At 43.6% G+C, this 13,365-nt stretch overlaps 1 protein-coding gene across 2 annotated transcripts; it reads left to right on the top strand.

Moving 5' to 3' along the window:
- The first annotated feature begins 437 nt into the window (after positions 1 to 437).
- SLC32A1 (solute carrier family 32 member 1) lies at positions 438 to 10,362 on the top strand. Of its 2 annotated transcripts, none has more exons than XM_065565818.1 (3): positions 438 to 2,764; positions 5,492 to 6,262; positions 8,225 to 10,362. In XM_065565818.1, exons 2-3 carry the CDS (start codon positions 5,885 to 5,887, stop codon positions 9,410 to 9,412), a joined length of 1,566 nt encoding a protein of 521 aa, XP_065421890.1. In that variant the 5' UTR covers positions 438 to 2,764; positions 5,492 to 5,884; the 3' UTR covers positions 9,413 to 10,362. The 2 variants fall into 2 exon arrangements, with proteins under 2 accessions (XP_065421890.1, XP_065421889.1); XM_065565817.1 differs by having other exon boundaries at positions 781 to 920.
- Positions 10,363 to 13,365: the final 3,003 nt, after the last annotated feature.

The following is a 13,365-nucleotide window of genomic DNA, read 5'->3' as shown; positions in this document are numbered from 1 at the left end:
GACTTGCCCAACCTCTCCTCTCGTAGACACCCTTTAAAAATTGGCAACACAACTGTAGAACTTTGCACCGGGCAATATATGTTTCCAGTTTCCCTTCCTGAATAAGAACTGCTTCCAGGCTGAGAGCCCATTCGCCTTGCCCATCTGCAGTTCACATTAGGAGAGTCGGTGCGTAGAGTAACTGCAGGAGGAATCCTGCTTTGTATGGGCTCCTCTGCCCCCTCCCCCCGTCCCAGGAATTTTAGTCATGAAAAGCCTTTCCCCCCAGGTTATTAAATCAAGAGCCGCGACTGCAAATCGCACCGTGCCTGGGCTGTGTAGATAAGGCGAGTGTATTTAACCCATGGAAGGCTTTGCAAGGCAGTTCCATTCCCATTAGATTTCCTGGCACATTGGCAAGGCTCAGCGAGAACTTACCGTCAAAGCAGACAAGCTGGTCAGCATCGGTTAGCCTTCCCTTTAGGAACAGATACTCGCACTGTCCTGAGTCTGGAAAGGAGATGCGCTTTGTTTAAATACAAGGGGTGGGAAGGAAAACCATTCCAGACAGCGCCTGGTATGACTGAGGCTCCAGAAAGCACCCAGGTCTTTGTTTTTATATAGACAAGCAAAGTATAAAAATCAATGGAAACCCTTCCGTCTTTGTGAAGCCGGGGCTTAGGAATTGTTATTTGCTCTGCTTTCGCTCCGTTCGGAAATTATTTGCAGATCAAATGCACCCCGGAGACCTGCTAACCTTTGGGCAATGTTTAGATGTAACATCCTGCTTGGGGATAATTATTAGTTAGGGGGGAAAGCAAGAATGACGTAGACGTAGCTCTTCTCTCTCTCTCTCTCTCTGTGCTGTCCCTGGTCCTCATCCATTCCCCACTTTCTAATGGAATAATGCACTGCCGGCGAAGATGAAGAGAAAAGCATAGGTAAACGCCAAAACTCTTCTCTGTAGCTTTTCTTTCTTTCTTTCTTTCTTTCTTTCTTTCTTTCTTTCTTTCTTTCTTTCTTTCTTTCTTTCTTTCTTTCTTTCTTTCTTTCTTTCTTTCTTTCTTTCCAGTTATATCTTGAATCCATTCTTTAGACCATGGCAAAAGTTTAGGGTAGCTTTTACAGAAATCCATTAAAGGAAGCTGCTGGGAAACACACAAACTAGCCAGGAGGAAGTTTCTTGCTTGTGAAAGAAGTCTCAGGTATGGGGGTGGGGGTGGGCAGAGGGGGAAGAGTCATTTTCATTGTGGATTGATGTAAATAGAGTTTTTTCCTCTAGGGGACGTATTGCTTGGCTGTTAGTTTGTTGCTTGTTTTTCAGTTTTATTCAGAGGCAAACTGCCTTTTAAGATTTTTGTTTTCCTTTGCTGTAGAATTTCAACATAGTGAAGCGGAGTTCCGTTTAACAGGGATGGGTACGTGTGTAAAAAAAATGCATTTAGCTAGTGATTGACTTTAAATTTAGTTGTATTAAAAAAAAAAGAAACGCAGTATAGGAAAGCCAGACTACATTTAAAGATGTAATTTATAGGGGTGACGTGTTGTACTCGAGGAATCTGTGTATCATTTCTTAGCTTCGCTCCGCATTGTATCAGGGAGCGGTTTATACAAATGGGCGTTTTAGGAGGAGTGCTAGCACTTAGGACTCTGCAGCAATCCGGTGTGGATGGAACAGGAGCTTAGTTCGGATGCTGCTGTTACCCTGGTTTCTGTTCCCTGGTAACAATGCAGAGCTGCACAGAGGCGCGACTTAGTTATCTGGACAAACCCTTCTTTGGAGTCGATGCTGCAGGGAACGGGACCGGGACTGTTAGTGGAACAAACCCCGGCTGTGAAGGAGAGAAATGTGCTTGTATTGTTCCGTACCAGGGAAAGAGAGACTTGCCTGGGTGACCAAGCGAACTCATATTACCCAAACGCCCGGGTCCCTAGTATATGTAGAGAGATGCATCTGTTGATCTGTATATTAAGGTGCATGATGATGCTGTGTAATAGGAAGACAGTGGGATATAGGTTGTCCCCAGTGAAGTCGATGGGAGGTTTGCCACTGACATCACAGGAGTCAGGAATTCACCCTGCGTCCTTAATACCCTGCAAGAGGGGGAAGAAGTAACGGACTCTGAGTAAGACGGACGCAAGGCGTGTGCTGTGCTAGGGACCAGCGAGCAGTGTCTGCTGCCTGCTCTGGTGTTTTGGCATCTAGCCTTGCGTGCTGGACTCCGTACACCAGCCCTGAGCCTTAGCCCCAGTCTCCCTGATACTCAGCGCTCTTCTCTTACCTTCCGAAAATGCCCCCAGTAGCTCCAAACACGCGTGGTTGCTTTGGTCCCACAACCCCCTCCCTCCCCCCAATCCTGCTTTGATTGCCAATGTGGTCTCTTTAAACCAAGAGACTCTGGGGTCAAACAAAGAGCTGGAGAAATTAATCGGCGAGAGGAAAACCCCATTTACACTGCACCCCCTGTTTGTTTGGGTCTACATTTAGCTGTCTCCGGGGTTGAGTTTGTTTATTTGCCTCCCTGTCTGTCAGGATTGCCCTAGGTTTGGTGTGGATGGGATGGGAGATGGACAAGGGTTTATTTGGCTGGTGGCTTTCTGCTGAGGGAGGTGCCACTGACATCATACAACTAAAAGCTCTTAATGGGAAAAATGGGGCTTTCCCCGTTTGATGAAATAGCTAAACTCCACTAATGGGGCGTTCACAGAAATATCTTGTTAGCACCAGGAGTCTGCTCGCCATTTCTAGCCAAAAGGACCCGAGAAACGAAGAGGGAAGACAGAGGTTAGTTTCAAATATCTACATTCTTCACAGATGTTTGTTTTCAATAGAGAATAAATAGGATCGGTAGTTTAGGGTTCCCTAAAGTTTGTAAATTTATAATTAATTAATAACACTTCGAGATAGATCGATACATTTGATTTAAAAAAACAAAACAAATAGAATTCTTCCTTTGGTTTATGCTAATGAACAATTATAAACTGGAGGAAAGGAAAATGATATTTTAAGTGGCATTAGAAAAACCATCAAATTACTGTATAATTAATCGTTTCTTCCGCTCCTTTGCTACTCGACTGGTGGAAAAATTGCAGCGGAGCTGACAGTCCCTCAAAAGACAATATATTTGTTGGATTATCAGGTGTTTCGTTCTGTGGGTTATGTGGAAAATTCTCAGGGCTTTACTACAGCTCAAGTCAGTTTCACAAGTTAAAGTCCTCTGAAGCGAATTGGTACCCTTTGATCTATGACGCGTTGGGAATCAGAGAACTCAGGATTGGGTTTAAGAAATATGGTTTGGATGAACCGCACAACCCCAGACATGCCTTTCCCGCCTCATTTTCGACAACAAATTCCATCGTATGTTGGAACATATTAAAATCTCGTTGAATTAAAAGAAAAATCATTTCCCGTTTAGTGGTAGCGTCGGGGGATGGGGGAGTGGGGTGGAGGAAGAGACTAGCCGTTCATTGATTAAAAAAACACACCTAAATTTGTGATAAATTTTTTTCTCAGTTACGGGGATTTTTAAAAATGGAAGTTAAATTCTAGTTGCGATTTGATAATTCCGTAGCTCCAAATGCATGCTGGATGTTTCTAAATATGGATAAAAAATGGGCAGCGCTCCTCTTTCTCGACCTATTTGTGCAATGATATGTAATAATTCCTTCTCCAAAGCAAAGGCAGAGATGAGCCCTGGTTTGCTAATGCACCTCCCGGCCTTCCTTCTTTTGCAGAGAACCGTTTGCTATAAATAAGCATCACTGTTTGGGTTCTCTTTGACCTTTCGCACCCAGGTCCACACAGAGGATCTCAGGAAGGAACATTACAGAAAGGAATTAGGATACAATTGTCAATGCACAGAACAACAATAATAAAATAACTAGTTTTTCTTATTCTGGTGAAGCTCTAACTAGTGTCAGTTCTTATTGGTTCAATTCAGATACACTGTAGCCTATTAAATCCCTGTTCTAACTGGTTCCTATTATTAAAGGCATCTCACGAGAAATGGTGGATGTATTTCTTCAGCCTCTAGTCGTTTTCATCTTAATTCCACATCCAATTCCTTTTCTCAGTTCAATCAGATTTGGATTAGTCACCTATCTTTTAATACTTAACTAGGAAAATAATCGGTAGTGTCGACAATTCTGCTTATCTTTAATAAAAAATTAGTTTGGCAACTAAAAAGAATCGTTAAAGAAAAATCAAATATATGTGTCTTGTGAAAGCAGCAAACAATAAGGAGATTTTTATAGCTTGCATTTAACATCTTAATAAAATAAAATAAAAATAAAAACCCTATCCAGGTATTCAGGAGGAAAGGAAGATGGCATCCCCTAAACAATACTGCTCTAAAATTACGCATTCCCTTACAATGGTATAGATTTCCTTATAGGTTTTCCCCAAATGGAACTGAGTATTCAGTTCTTCACCATACGGGGTAATCTCTTGCCCAGGGAAATATGTTAAATAAAAATAATGAATAATTTTAAGGCTGTTGCATTAAAAATATATATAAGCATTTGAAAACAAAATTAAAGTTTATTATATATCTATATGTAATAAGGTGATATCTAAATGTGACTTCTGTAGTTATAGAACGTGGAAGATAAGGAGAAACCTGTGTCTACATACAGCTATCGAATTTATATATACAAAAGTAGAATCTGTATTTGAATCAGGATTTAAAATATATGGGCAAGAGGGAGAAATTTGCATCTATATAAATATAGAATATACCTATAATAAGAACCTGTATCCAGATATAAAATAGATGAACAATAGGGAGGAATTTGTATCTGGATGTAGATAGAGAATATACGTATAATGAGAAATCTATATTTAAACTATAGATATAAACTATATGGACAATCAGAAGGCATCTGTGTGGGTACATAGAGAGGCATGATATACGTATAATAACAAGGAATCTGTATCTAGCTATACAATATAGAAAGAAGGTATATAGCCGTTTAAATCTGGGTGTCTGGGCTTCCCACATACGGCTTTAGTGCATTACGCTGTATTTTGGCAAACAAAAAATGATCCACGGATTTCTAGCAACATTAATTACACTTAGGAATCGTTCGAGAGACAAAACGATGGAAGCGGAAGCTCCCAGCCTCCAGTGGAGTTTGAATTTGGGCCCCTGTCTTGCCAGCGAAAATCGGCTCCCAAATCAGGGCTAGGCGGCTCCTTTGGGAAGATAGAGATATAAATATAGATATACATATAAATCAGGGATGGGGAACTACCCCCTATCTCCGTCCACCGCCACCTCCCTCTCTCCCTCTGCAGTGTGGATGGCAGAGCCTAGAAGGTGTGGGTTGCTGTGTAAAGGGCGGGGGGGGGGGCATTGATGAGGACTGTAGTACCTCCCTCAGAAATGCAGCAATCCTCTCCCCTTCCTTCTGATAGATGGGCGCATTGGGATGGAGACGTGGTGTGCACAGCAAAAGGCTTGCGTTGGCAATCTGGTGATCATCCCACGTCCCCCTGCCTTTCTCCCCTTAGGCTCCTCTGCATTGCACGGGCATCACTGAGGCTGGAGACAACCAACCCGCGTCTCTGCTGCTCAGAGAGGGGACAGGGATATTCTGGAGCACAGGCTGGGTACCAGACCGCCGACCCCCGCTTCCCAGCACTGCAGAGACCCCCTCCCCGGGACCCCACTTCACTCCCCAGTCTATATGCACAAGGAAGAGGGCGAGGTGTTGATCGGGAGGTGCCAAGGAACTCAGACTGAGCGGGGTCATGCTCCAGGGGACACTGAAGGGGAGAAGGTCCAATTGCGGTAGGAAGTGGAGATAGCGGCTTTGCCAGCCCCGCAGCAGCAGAACTTTCTCGCCTGGTGCCGAGGATCGCCGGCTTCTTGGTGGCTAGAGGATCCCAAGCAAGAGAGTCAACATGGCCACTCTGATCCGGAGCAAGCTTTCCAACGTCGCCACCTCGGTTTCCAACAAGTCCCAGGCCAAAGTGAGCGGCATGTTTGCGAGGATGGGCTTCCAGGCGGCTACGGATGAAGAGGCGGTGGGCTTTGTTCATTGCGATGACCTGGACATGGAGCACAGGCAAGGGCTTCAGATGGACATCTTAAAGTCGGACGTCAGCGAAGAAGGAGCCGAGCCTCCCCTAGAAGGGGATATCCATTACCAAAGGGATGGCACGGGTCCCCTGCCCCCGTCAGCCTCCAAGGACGAGGGCATATGCTCGGAGCTCTCCGGCCAAGGCAAGCCCAAGATCACCGCCTGGGAAGCTGGGTGGAATGTCACCAACGCAATCCAGGTAACGGGGAGAGGGCCATCTCACTGCACACCCCAAGCAGCACGCCCCCCAGTGCTGCAGGTTACCTGGGCAGGCATGTATAGGGAACAAGAGTCATAATAATAACCTGTGTGTGTGTGTGTGTGTGTGTGTGTGTGTGTGTGAAATCTCCCTGCTGCCTCCAGGCTAACGCAGAACCTTGAAACATACCAGTCAGAAATGGCATGCACATGCGTTGGGGGTCTGTGTGTGTGTGCTGTGGTGTGAGATGCGGGTGTTTACACACTCACACAAACTCACAACATGGTTTCAGATCGTGCTTGTTACACAAATATGTCAGTCCCCTCCCACCCCCAATTGTATGCTTTTTCTTCCTCTCGGGAATTATATTTTGATGGCGTAAAACGCTTGTGGGATGGGTCTGCGGACAGAGAGATCAGGCCAAGAGAGGGTGTAAATATGGAATGCAGCCCACTCCCCTATGCTTGCCTTTATGGTCTGATGGAGTCAATTCAGTTTGGGCTCGGGGGTAAATTACTAAAAGAAAAAAAAGCGATCCCCCTTTCCACTCCACATAACATGACACGTCGCCCAGTAAAGTTTAAAAATGAGAAGGAGCGCGTGGCTTTTGCCAACTCTCTCCTGTTGTAAATAGAAATCACTTGAAGAACCAGAATGGCATGGCCACTGAGCGCAAAAGTATCTCACCTGAACACAGTACAAGCAAATGAATACACCTGACGACGGTGTGTTCCCATTGAATCTGTTTTCTCCCAAAGTCCTGGTATTCGCCAGGAGAGTCACTGCTGTAAACGTGAGGTGCGTATTTGTGACTGATTCTCATTTGGGGTTTGAGGGGATTTAGTGTCCCCCTATTCCCAGCCTCCTCCCCTGACTGCCTGGATCTGGGAATATTACCTATTTCACCCCGAAATTATTACCCGTCGCAAATAAAACCCGAGCGGTTTTACGAGTCTCTCATCTCTTCTTAAAAAGCTTCCGTCTGTTAATTCATTTGTACTGATAACGTTCCTAAATGAATGCTCTACCCATTGGACCCTTTCCCTCTGGGCACCATGCACACGAAGAGAACAACAGTGATGGGGTTGCCTGTCGTAGCAACCCCCCAACCCAACTTTCTAGCTCCAGAATGATTATTATAAAGTGTGTTTCCTTACAGGGTTATAGACAATTTCAAATGGGAAACAAGTCCTTTGGGGAGAGCAGCTAGAGACTTTTAAAGGTGTCACCCTCCGAATCTCTCAGTAATGCGGACAGAGCCCACAAGCAACTCGCGCTCTCAAATGCAGAAGCATCCTATGTCTGTCAAAAGCAACTGCATCATGGAGAGTGTGTGTTGTAAGTGGCAACGCAGCCCAATGATTTTTAATCCGGCTATATGAATATTTCCAAACCTTTCCCCAGAGCTACCCCTTAAAATGGGGTCTCTGTTTTGATCGAAACCAGGTTCAGTGTCCTATATGTTTGAGTGGGGAATAGAAGATATTCAGAGGTTGGGAAATTAAAATAGCGGAGTAATAATAACAACAATAATAAAATATATTAAGAGTGAATGTTTATGAAATCGTGAGGACTATTCCTTTTCCAATTCTGAAATGACTAACTTCTCTGCCTTTCATTCCGAAAACAGATTTTTAACATATTCTGATCAAATGTGGTTTTATTTGATATTAAAATGCTTGTCTTCAATTCAGTTTAGCAGCTCAGGAAATATTCCGACATTTAAAAAGAGTTCTAGACAGACAAGTGAAGCAGGAATCCTTGTCCGATTTCATTTTTAATTTCTCTCTCATACCTGATTATATGAAGCAGGATCTTGCTGTTGGTTTGTGATCTGATTGCATCGAGTAGAATCTTGCGTGTGTGTGTGTGTGTGTGTGAGAGAGAGATCTTGCTGCTGTGTGTGTGTGTGTGGTCTCTTGCTAAAATGAACACTACAGTATCCATTTTGTCTCTTTCTAGGGGATGTTTGTTCTTGGCCTGCCCTATGCTATCCTTCACGGTGGATATCTAGGACTCTTTTTAATTATTTTCGCTGCAGTAGTTTGCTGCTACACTGGGAAAATCCTTATTGCCTGTCTTTACGAAGAGAATGAAGATGGGGAGATAGTCAGGGTGAGAGACTCCTATGTCGACATTGCTAACGCTTGCTGTGCTCCCAGGTTTCCCAAGCTTGGAGGGAGGATTGTGAATGTGGCTCAGATCATTGAGCTGGTCATGACCTGTATTCTCTATGTGGTGGTCAGTGGGAACCTGATGTACAACAGCTTCCCAAACTTGCCTGTCTCCCAGAAATCTTGGTCTATCATTGCCACAGCTGTGCTCCTGCCTTGTGCTTTCTTGAAGAACCTCAAGGCTGTCTCGAAGTTCAGCTTGCTCTGCACCTTAGCCCACTTTGTGATCAACATTTTGGTGATTGCCTACTGTCTCTCCAGAGCACGTGACTGGGCTTGGGACAAAGTCAAGTTTTACATTGATGTGAAGAAGTTCCCCATCTCCATTGGCATCATCGTCTTCAGCTACACCTCCCAGATCTTTCTGCCTTCCTTAGAGGGGAACATGCAGCACCCCAAGGAGTTTCATTGCATGATGAACTGGACTCACATAGCAGCTTGCATTCTCAAGGGACTCTTTGCCTTGGTAGCCTATCTAACCTGGGCTGATGAGACTAAAGAAGTCATCACAGACAACTTGCCATCCACCATTAGGGCGGTAGTCAACCTTTTCTTGGTGTCCAAAGCTTTGCTTTCCTACCCATTGCCCTTCTTTGCAGCTGTGGAAGTCCTGGAGAAGTCCCTTTTCCAAGATGGAAACAGGGCGGTCTTTCCTAACTGTTATGGGGGTGATGGGAGGCTCAAGTCCTGGGGACTCACCCTCAGGTGTGCCCTAGTAGTTTTCACCTTGTTAATGGCAATCTACGTCCCTCATTTTGCCCTCCTGATGGGTCTTACAGGGAGCCTCACAGGTGCAGGCCTCTGTTTCCTGCTCCCAAGTCTCTTCCACCTCAAGCTCTTGTGGAGGAAGCTCGTGTGGCACCATGTTTTCTTTGATGTTGCCATTTTTGTTATAGGTGGTATATGCAGCGTGTCTGGATTCATCCATTCTTTAGAAGGCCTCATAGAGGCTTATGGTTCCAACATAGAAGACTAAAGAATGGCCAGAGCTGGTTACATTAAAAGAGAATTACACAGAACATCCACATAGCCAAATAATTATGTATCCTTTTAAATAAAAGATTCATTATTTTAGTTATGTGCATCCAACAAAGTAAGTCATAGAACCTAAAAAATAAAATAAAATCAAGTCTTTGCCCTGCAGTTGTTTTAATAAGCTAAAATTTCAATATATTTTTTCTTATTTAGAAATTATTTGAAGGAAAATATCTGACAACCCTCCTACCCTCTAAACAATGGTCTGAACTTTCTTTAGAATATATCTTGTAGGGTTGTAAAATGCCCTATCTAGAAACAATTTTTAAGGTAATAGTCTTGCAAATATTATGCAAGTCAAGGTTGCAAGATTTGAAACACAGCTGTCAACCCAATGGATTTGGGTTGTTTTTGTGTAAAATTAAAAGTAGATTATGAGTAGTGAGTGGAGGCAGGGAGGTCCCCTTATTTTATACCCTGTGAAGGGTGGTTACAGAAGTGTAGACAAGACCTAGATTGTATGAATGTCCAAACAGTTAAAATGGTAACAGCTGGTGACCAATGATCCCAGTGAGATGTAATGTTTACATTATAGTAATATAATAAATACATATCCTGAATTCTTCCATTTTAACTCATATCCAGCAATCCCATTTGATCAAGACCTTTTGCCTCCAGCTGAAATCACAGACCTGGAGTTCAGTTCTCCTTATTTAAAAAAAAAAAAATCATGACTTCTAAATTTAACAAAAAGTTGTTGGATTTGAAAGCGTTCAGGCTACAAAAACAAGACAAAACTCATTCTGTGCAATCCACCAGATCTGTGCAGCTGTTTCAAATGTACGTGTGGTGTAATTGTGGTAAATAAGATGAAAAAATGTATATCAGAAGATTTATCTTTAACATATAATGTGGTACATAAATATATCAAACAATAAAGAGAAAACATAACGACTATGGCTGGCATGGTTTGTTATAGGGACTGCAGGTTGGAGGAGTCTAACCAACATCATGAGAGATAGAGGAGGAGTATGCAGGTGACAGGGCAGTGTTAGGAGTGGCTGAAGGGAAGATGCCTCCTTTATTTAGCTTTTGAAACAAGAAAGAGAAAGCAAGCCAGAGAAGGGATGAAAAAATAAAGGAAAGAAGAAGGCCAGCCCCCTCCCTCCCTCCCTCACAGCTGCACCAGTGACCATGTATGACCTTTTCTCTCACTCACACCAAACTCCCACTGATTTCCATAGACGTGCCCCATGCGAATGGGAGGTTTGCCCGAGGGAAGGCTGCAGGCTAGGGCCTGAGAGAAGAAAGCTTCGCAGTATGGACTGCGAGGCTGGGAAACCTCGCCAGGCTCTGCAGCTTTGGACACAGCCCTTGGAGGAGAGGCGGCCATGGCCCCAACTACCACGGGGGCAATCCAGTAAAACACCAGCCCAGACCACACAAGGGGATTCACGCCATACCCCGATCAACTAAGGAGTGTGGGTGACAGAGCCTGAGTGTTCTCCCCTTGAAGTCAAGAGCGAAGCCCCTACATTCTTACTGATTTGCCATTGCATTCCCATCTGCCGGGCTGGGCTGCAGCAAGTAACCGAACAGTGCCAGGGTCGATGGCACTTGCCAAGGGCTAGACTCCTGCCGGTGTTACTGCTCCTGTAATTGTATTGCTCCACTCCTAGTCTACCCTCAGCCCAGAAACAAAGCTATTTTAGGAAAGGGTTCGTTTTACATCGGCGCTCAGGCAGGTCTCCCTTGCTATCATTTTTACTAGTTAAATAATTACCCTGAGCCTACCCCAGTAGGTTTTACCCAGGGGATACACCCTGGGGAGACCCCCTTGAGGATATTTAATGTCCTGAATCCACCAATTCTACGAACTGGTTATTGCTTGGCAGATAACGACCTCCCGTAGCTACAGAGCAGACAGAAAAGCCCCTGAAGGGCTACTATTTAGAGAGATGCACCAGAGCTTTCCTTAACAAAATCACTCTGAGCCAATCACGACCCTTCCCCAACTGTAACTACCCTGTGAAGAGTTTGGGGTGGGGGGAAGGACTAAGCATATTTTCTTCTCTTTTTACCCTTTAGTTGAAATAATCGATTTCAACGAGAGAGAGAGAGAGAGAGAAGTCAATTCCCCCTCCTTAATTTTTTTTAACTATAACAAGATCACACACCTTTCATGTGCTTTGTATAAAATTACGCGGTAGTTCAGATGGCCAATAATAATAGTTACACCAACAATCACATTATACAAATACATTATTCCTAACCACCTAATTAAATTATTAGTAACAGGTGGACATTCTAAACGTCTTGCATAATAATAGTCACTCTTATCATCAGAACAAATAATTAATAGTGTTAATCACCTAATTGATTTCTTTCTAACCGATGGAAATTCTGTTTTGGAAGCTGGACATCTTGCATATAATTATTTTAATACTTTAAACTATTTTTATCCATACTGCAGCCCTCACCTAAATCTCCTATTGCTTTCACAAGAAATTTTCAGTGAGTAAAACCTACAGAATCAGATTCGCAGTTTGTGCGACATCTTGGTTCATTTGTCCTAGCAAACGGGAAAAAAAGCTTGTAACGAAACAAAAGGTCTAAATATGTTACTATTTGAATTCAAATGAATTCGCGAAACAGGCTTGCTTCAAAACCCTAAAATTCAAAAACATGGGGATTGATTAGTGTAATTAACACGATGCCATCTCCCCATTGAGATTCGTACATTTAAGGGAGACATTTAGTGTAAGTGGCCAAAACATCCTCATTAGTTACAAATAAAAACACCCTGCTAATATATCGCGTTCGTTGATCTTCAATAGGTTAGAAGCATTTTAATACATGTAATCCCGTTTGATGTCAATTTCATAGGTCACTACTCCAGGAAGAAAGGAATCGTTAACAGAAGACCCCCGTTTTCCATGTTCAAAATGTTCTTCCTATAATCTGAGCGCACTCAGTTAAACAGGAATCTGAATGGAAAGGGAAAAGATATAATCTCCGCAGGTTTAGATCCTATTTCCTCATCTGAAAAATAATTTGTGTTTGTGGGCTGCAAAATATTAACTTAGCTCGCTGCATGGAAGAGATAGGCTGGTTGTGTTGTTGTTTGAATACTCCTTGCAAAAGTAATTCGTTCCCAGCTAGCTCTGCAATGCGGTAAGAGGGAGAGCGAGCGAGAGATAAACGCCACGCGTCACCTGGTTGGCCAAATAGTTTCAGAAGGTGTCAAGACGTGTCGCTCAAGACTCCTTGTAAGAAGGAAGGCAGCAGAAAAAAAGAGGAGGGAATGTAAATTTCCCCAGGCAGATCAGGGCATCAGTTTAGTTTACCCCAAACTGCGAGATCTCTGAAGGAGATCAAACCCAGAACCCCGGAGGTTATTGTTAGGAGCGTGTTTTGTTTTGCAAAATAACCAGAAGGAAAAAATAAAAGTCTAGTATCTGTTTAGAGGGTGAAAACTTGAGGGTGGGTGGGTGAATGACTCCTTCCCTCCGTGTGTTTGTGTTAGTGCCTTTTTCTGTGTTTTGTGCGTGTGTGTCTTCCTGTGGTAGAAACTATAGTAAGAACAGACTTAGATTCATACATAGATCAACACAATTTGCTGGGGAGGAGTTAACAGGGCTTTTGTAAAAGGAAGTCATACCTCACCAATCTCTTAGAATTCTTTCAGGAAGTCAACAAGCATGTGGATAAAGGTGAGCCAGTGGATATAGTGTACTTAGATTTTCAGAAAGCCTTTGACAAGGTCCCTCACCCAAGGCTTTTAAGGGAATTAACTAGCCATGGGGTAAGCTGGAAGGTCATCTCATGGATCAGTAACTGGTTGAAAGATAGAAAACAAAGGGTGGGAATAAATGGTCAGTTTTCACAATGGAGAGGGGAACAGTCAGGGAGGCCACAAGGATTTGCACTGGGACCTGTGCTGTTAAACATATT

Source organism: Chrysemys picta, chromosome 13 (genome assembly GCF_011386835.1).
Source record: "Chrysemys picta bellii isolate R12L10 chromosome 13, ASM1138683v2, whole genome shotgun sequence".
NCBI lineage: Eukaryota > Metazoa > Chordata > Testudines > Emydidae > Chrysemys > Chrysemys picta.
Note: the sequence above shows the minus strand (reverse complement) of the source record. Positions and strands in the feature narration are given on the sequence as shown.

Bases quoted from the DNA above. Each gene is read 5' to 3' on its own strand.
- SLC32A1 (XM_065565818.1), top strand. From the start codon at position 5,885: ATGGCCACTCTGATCCGGAGCAAGCTTTCCAACGTCGCCACCTCGGTT. The intron at 6,263-8,224 runs GTAACGGGGAGA...GTCTCTTTCTAG, and splicing joins ATGTCACCAACGCAATCCAG to GGGATGTTTGTTCTTGGCCT.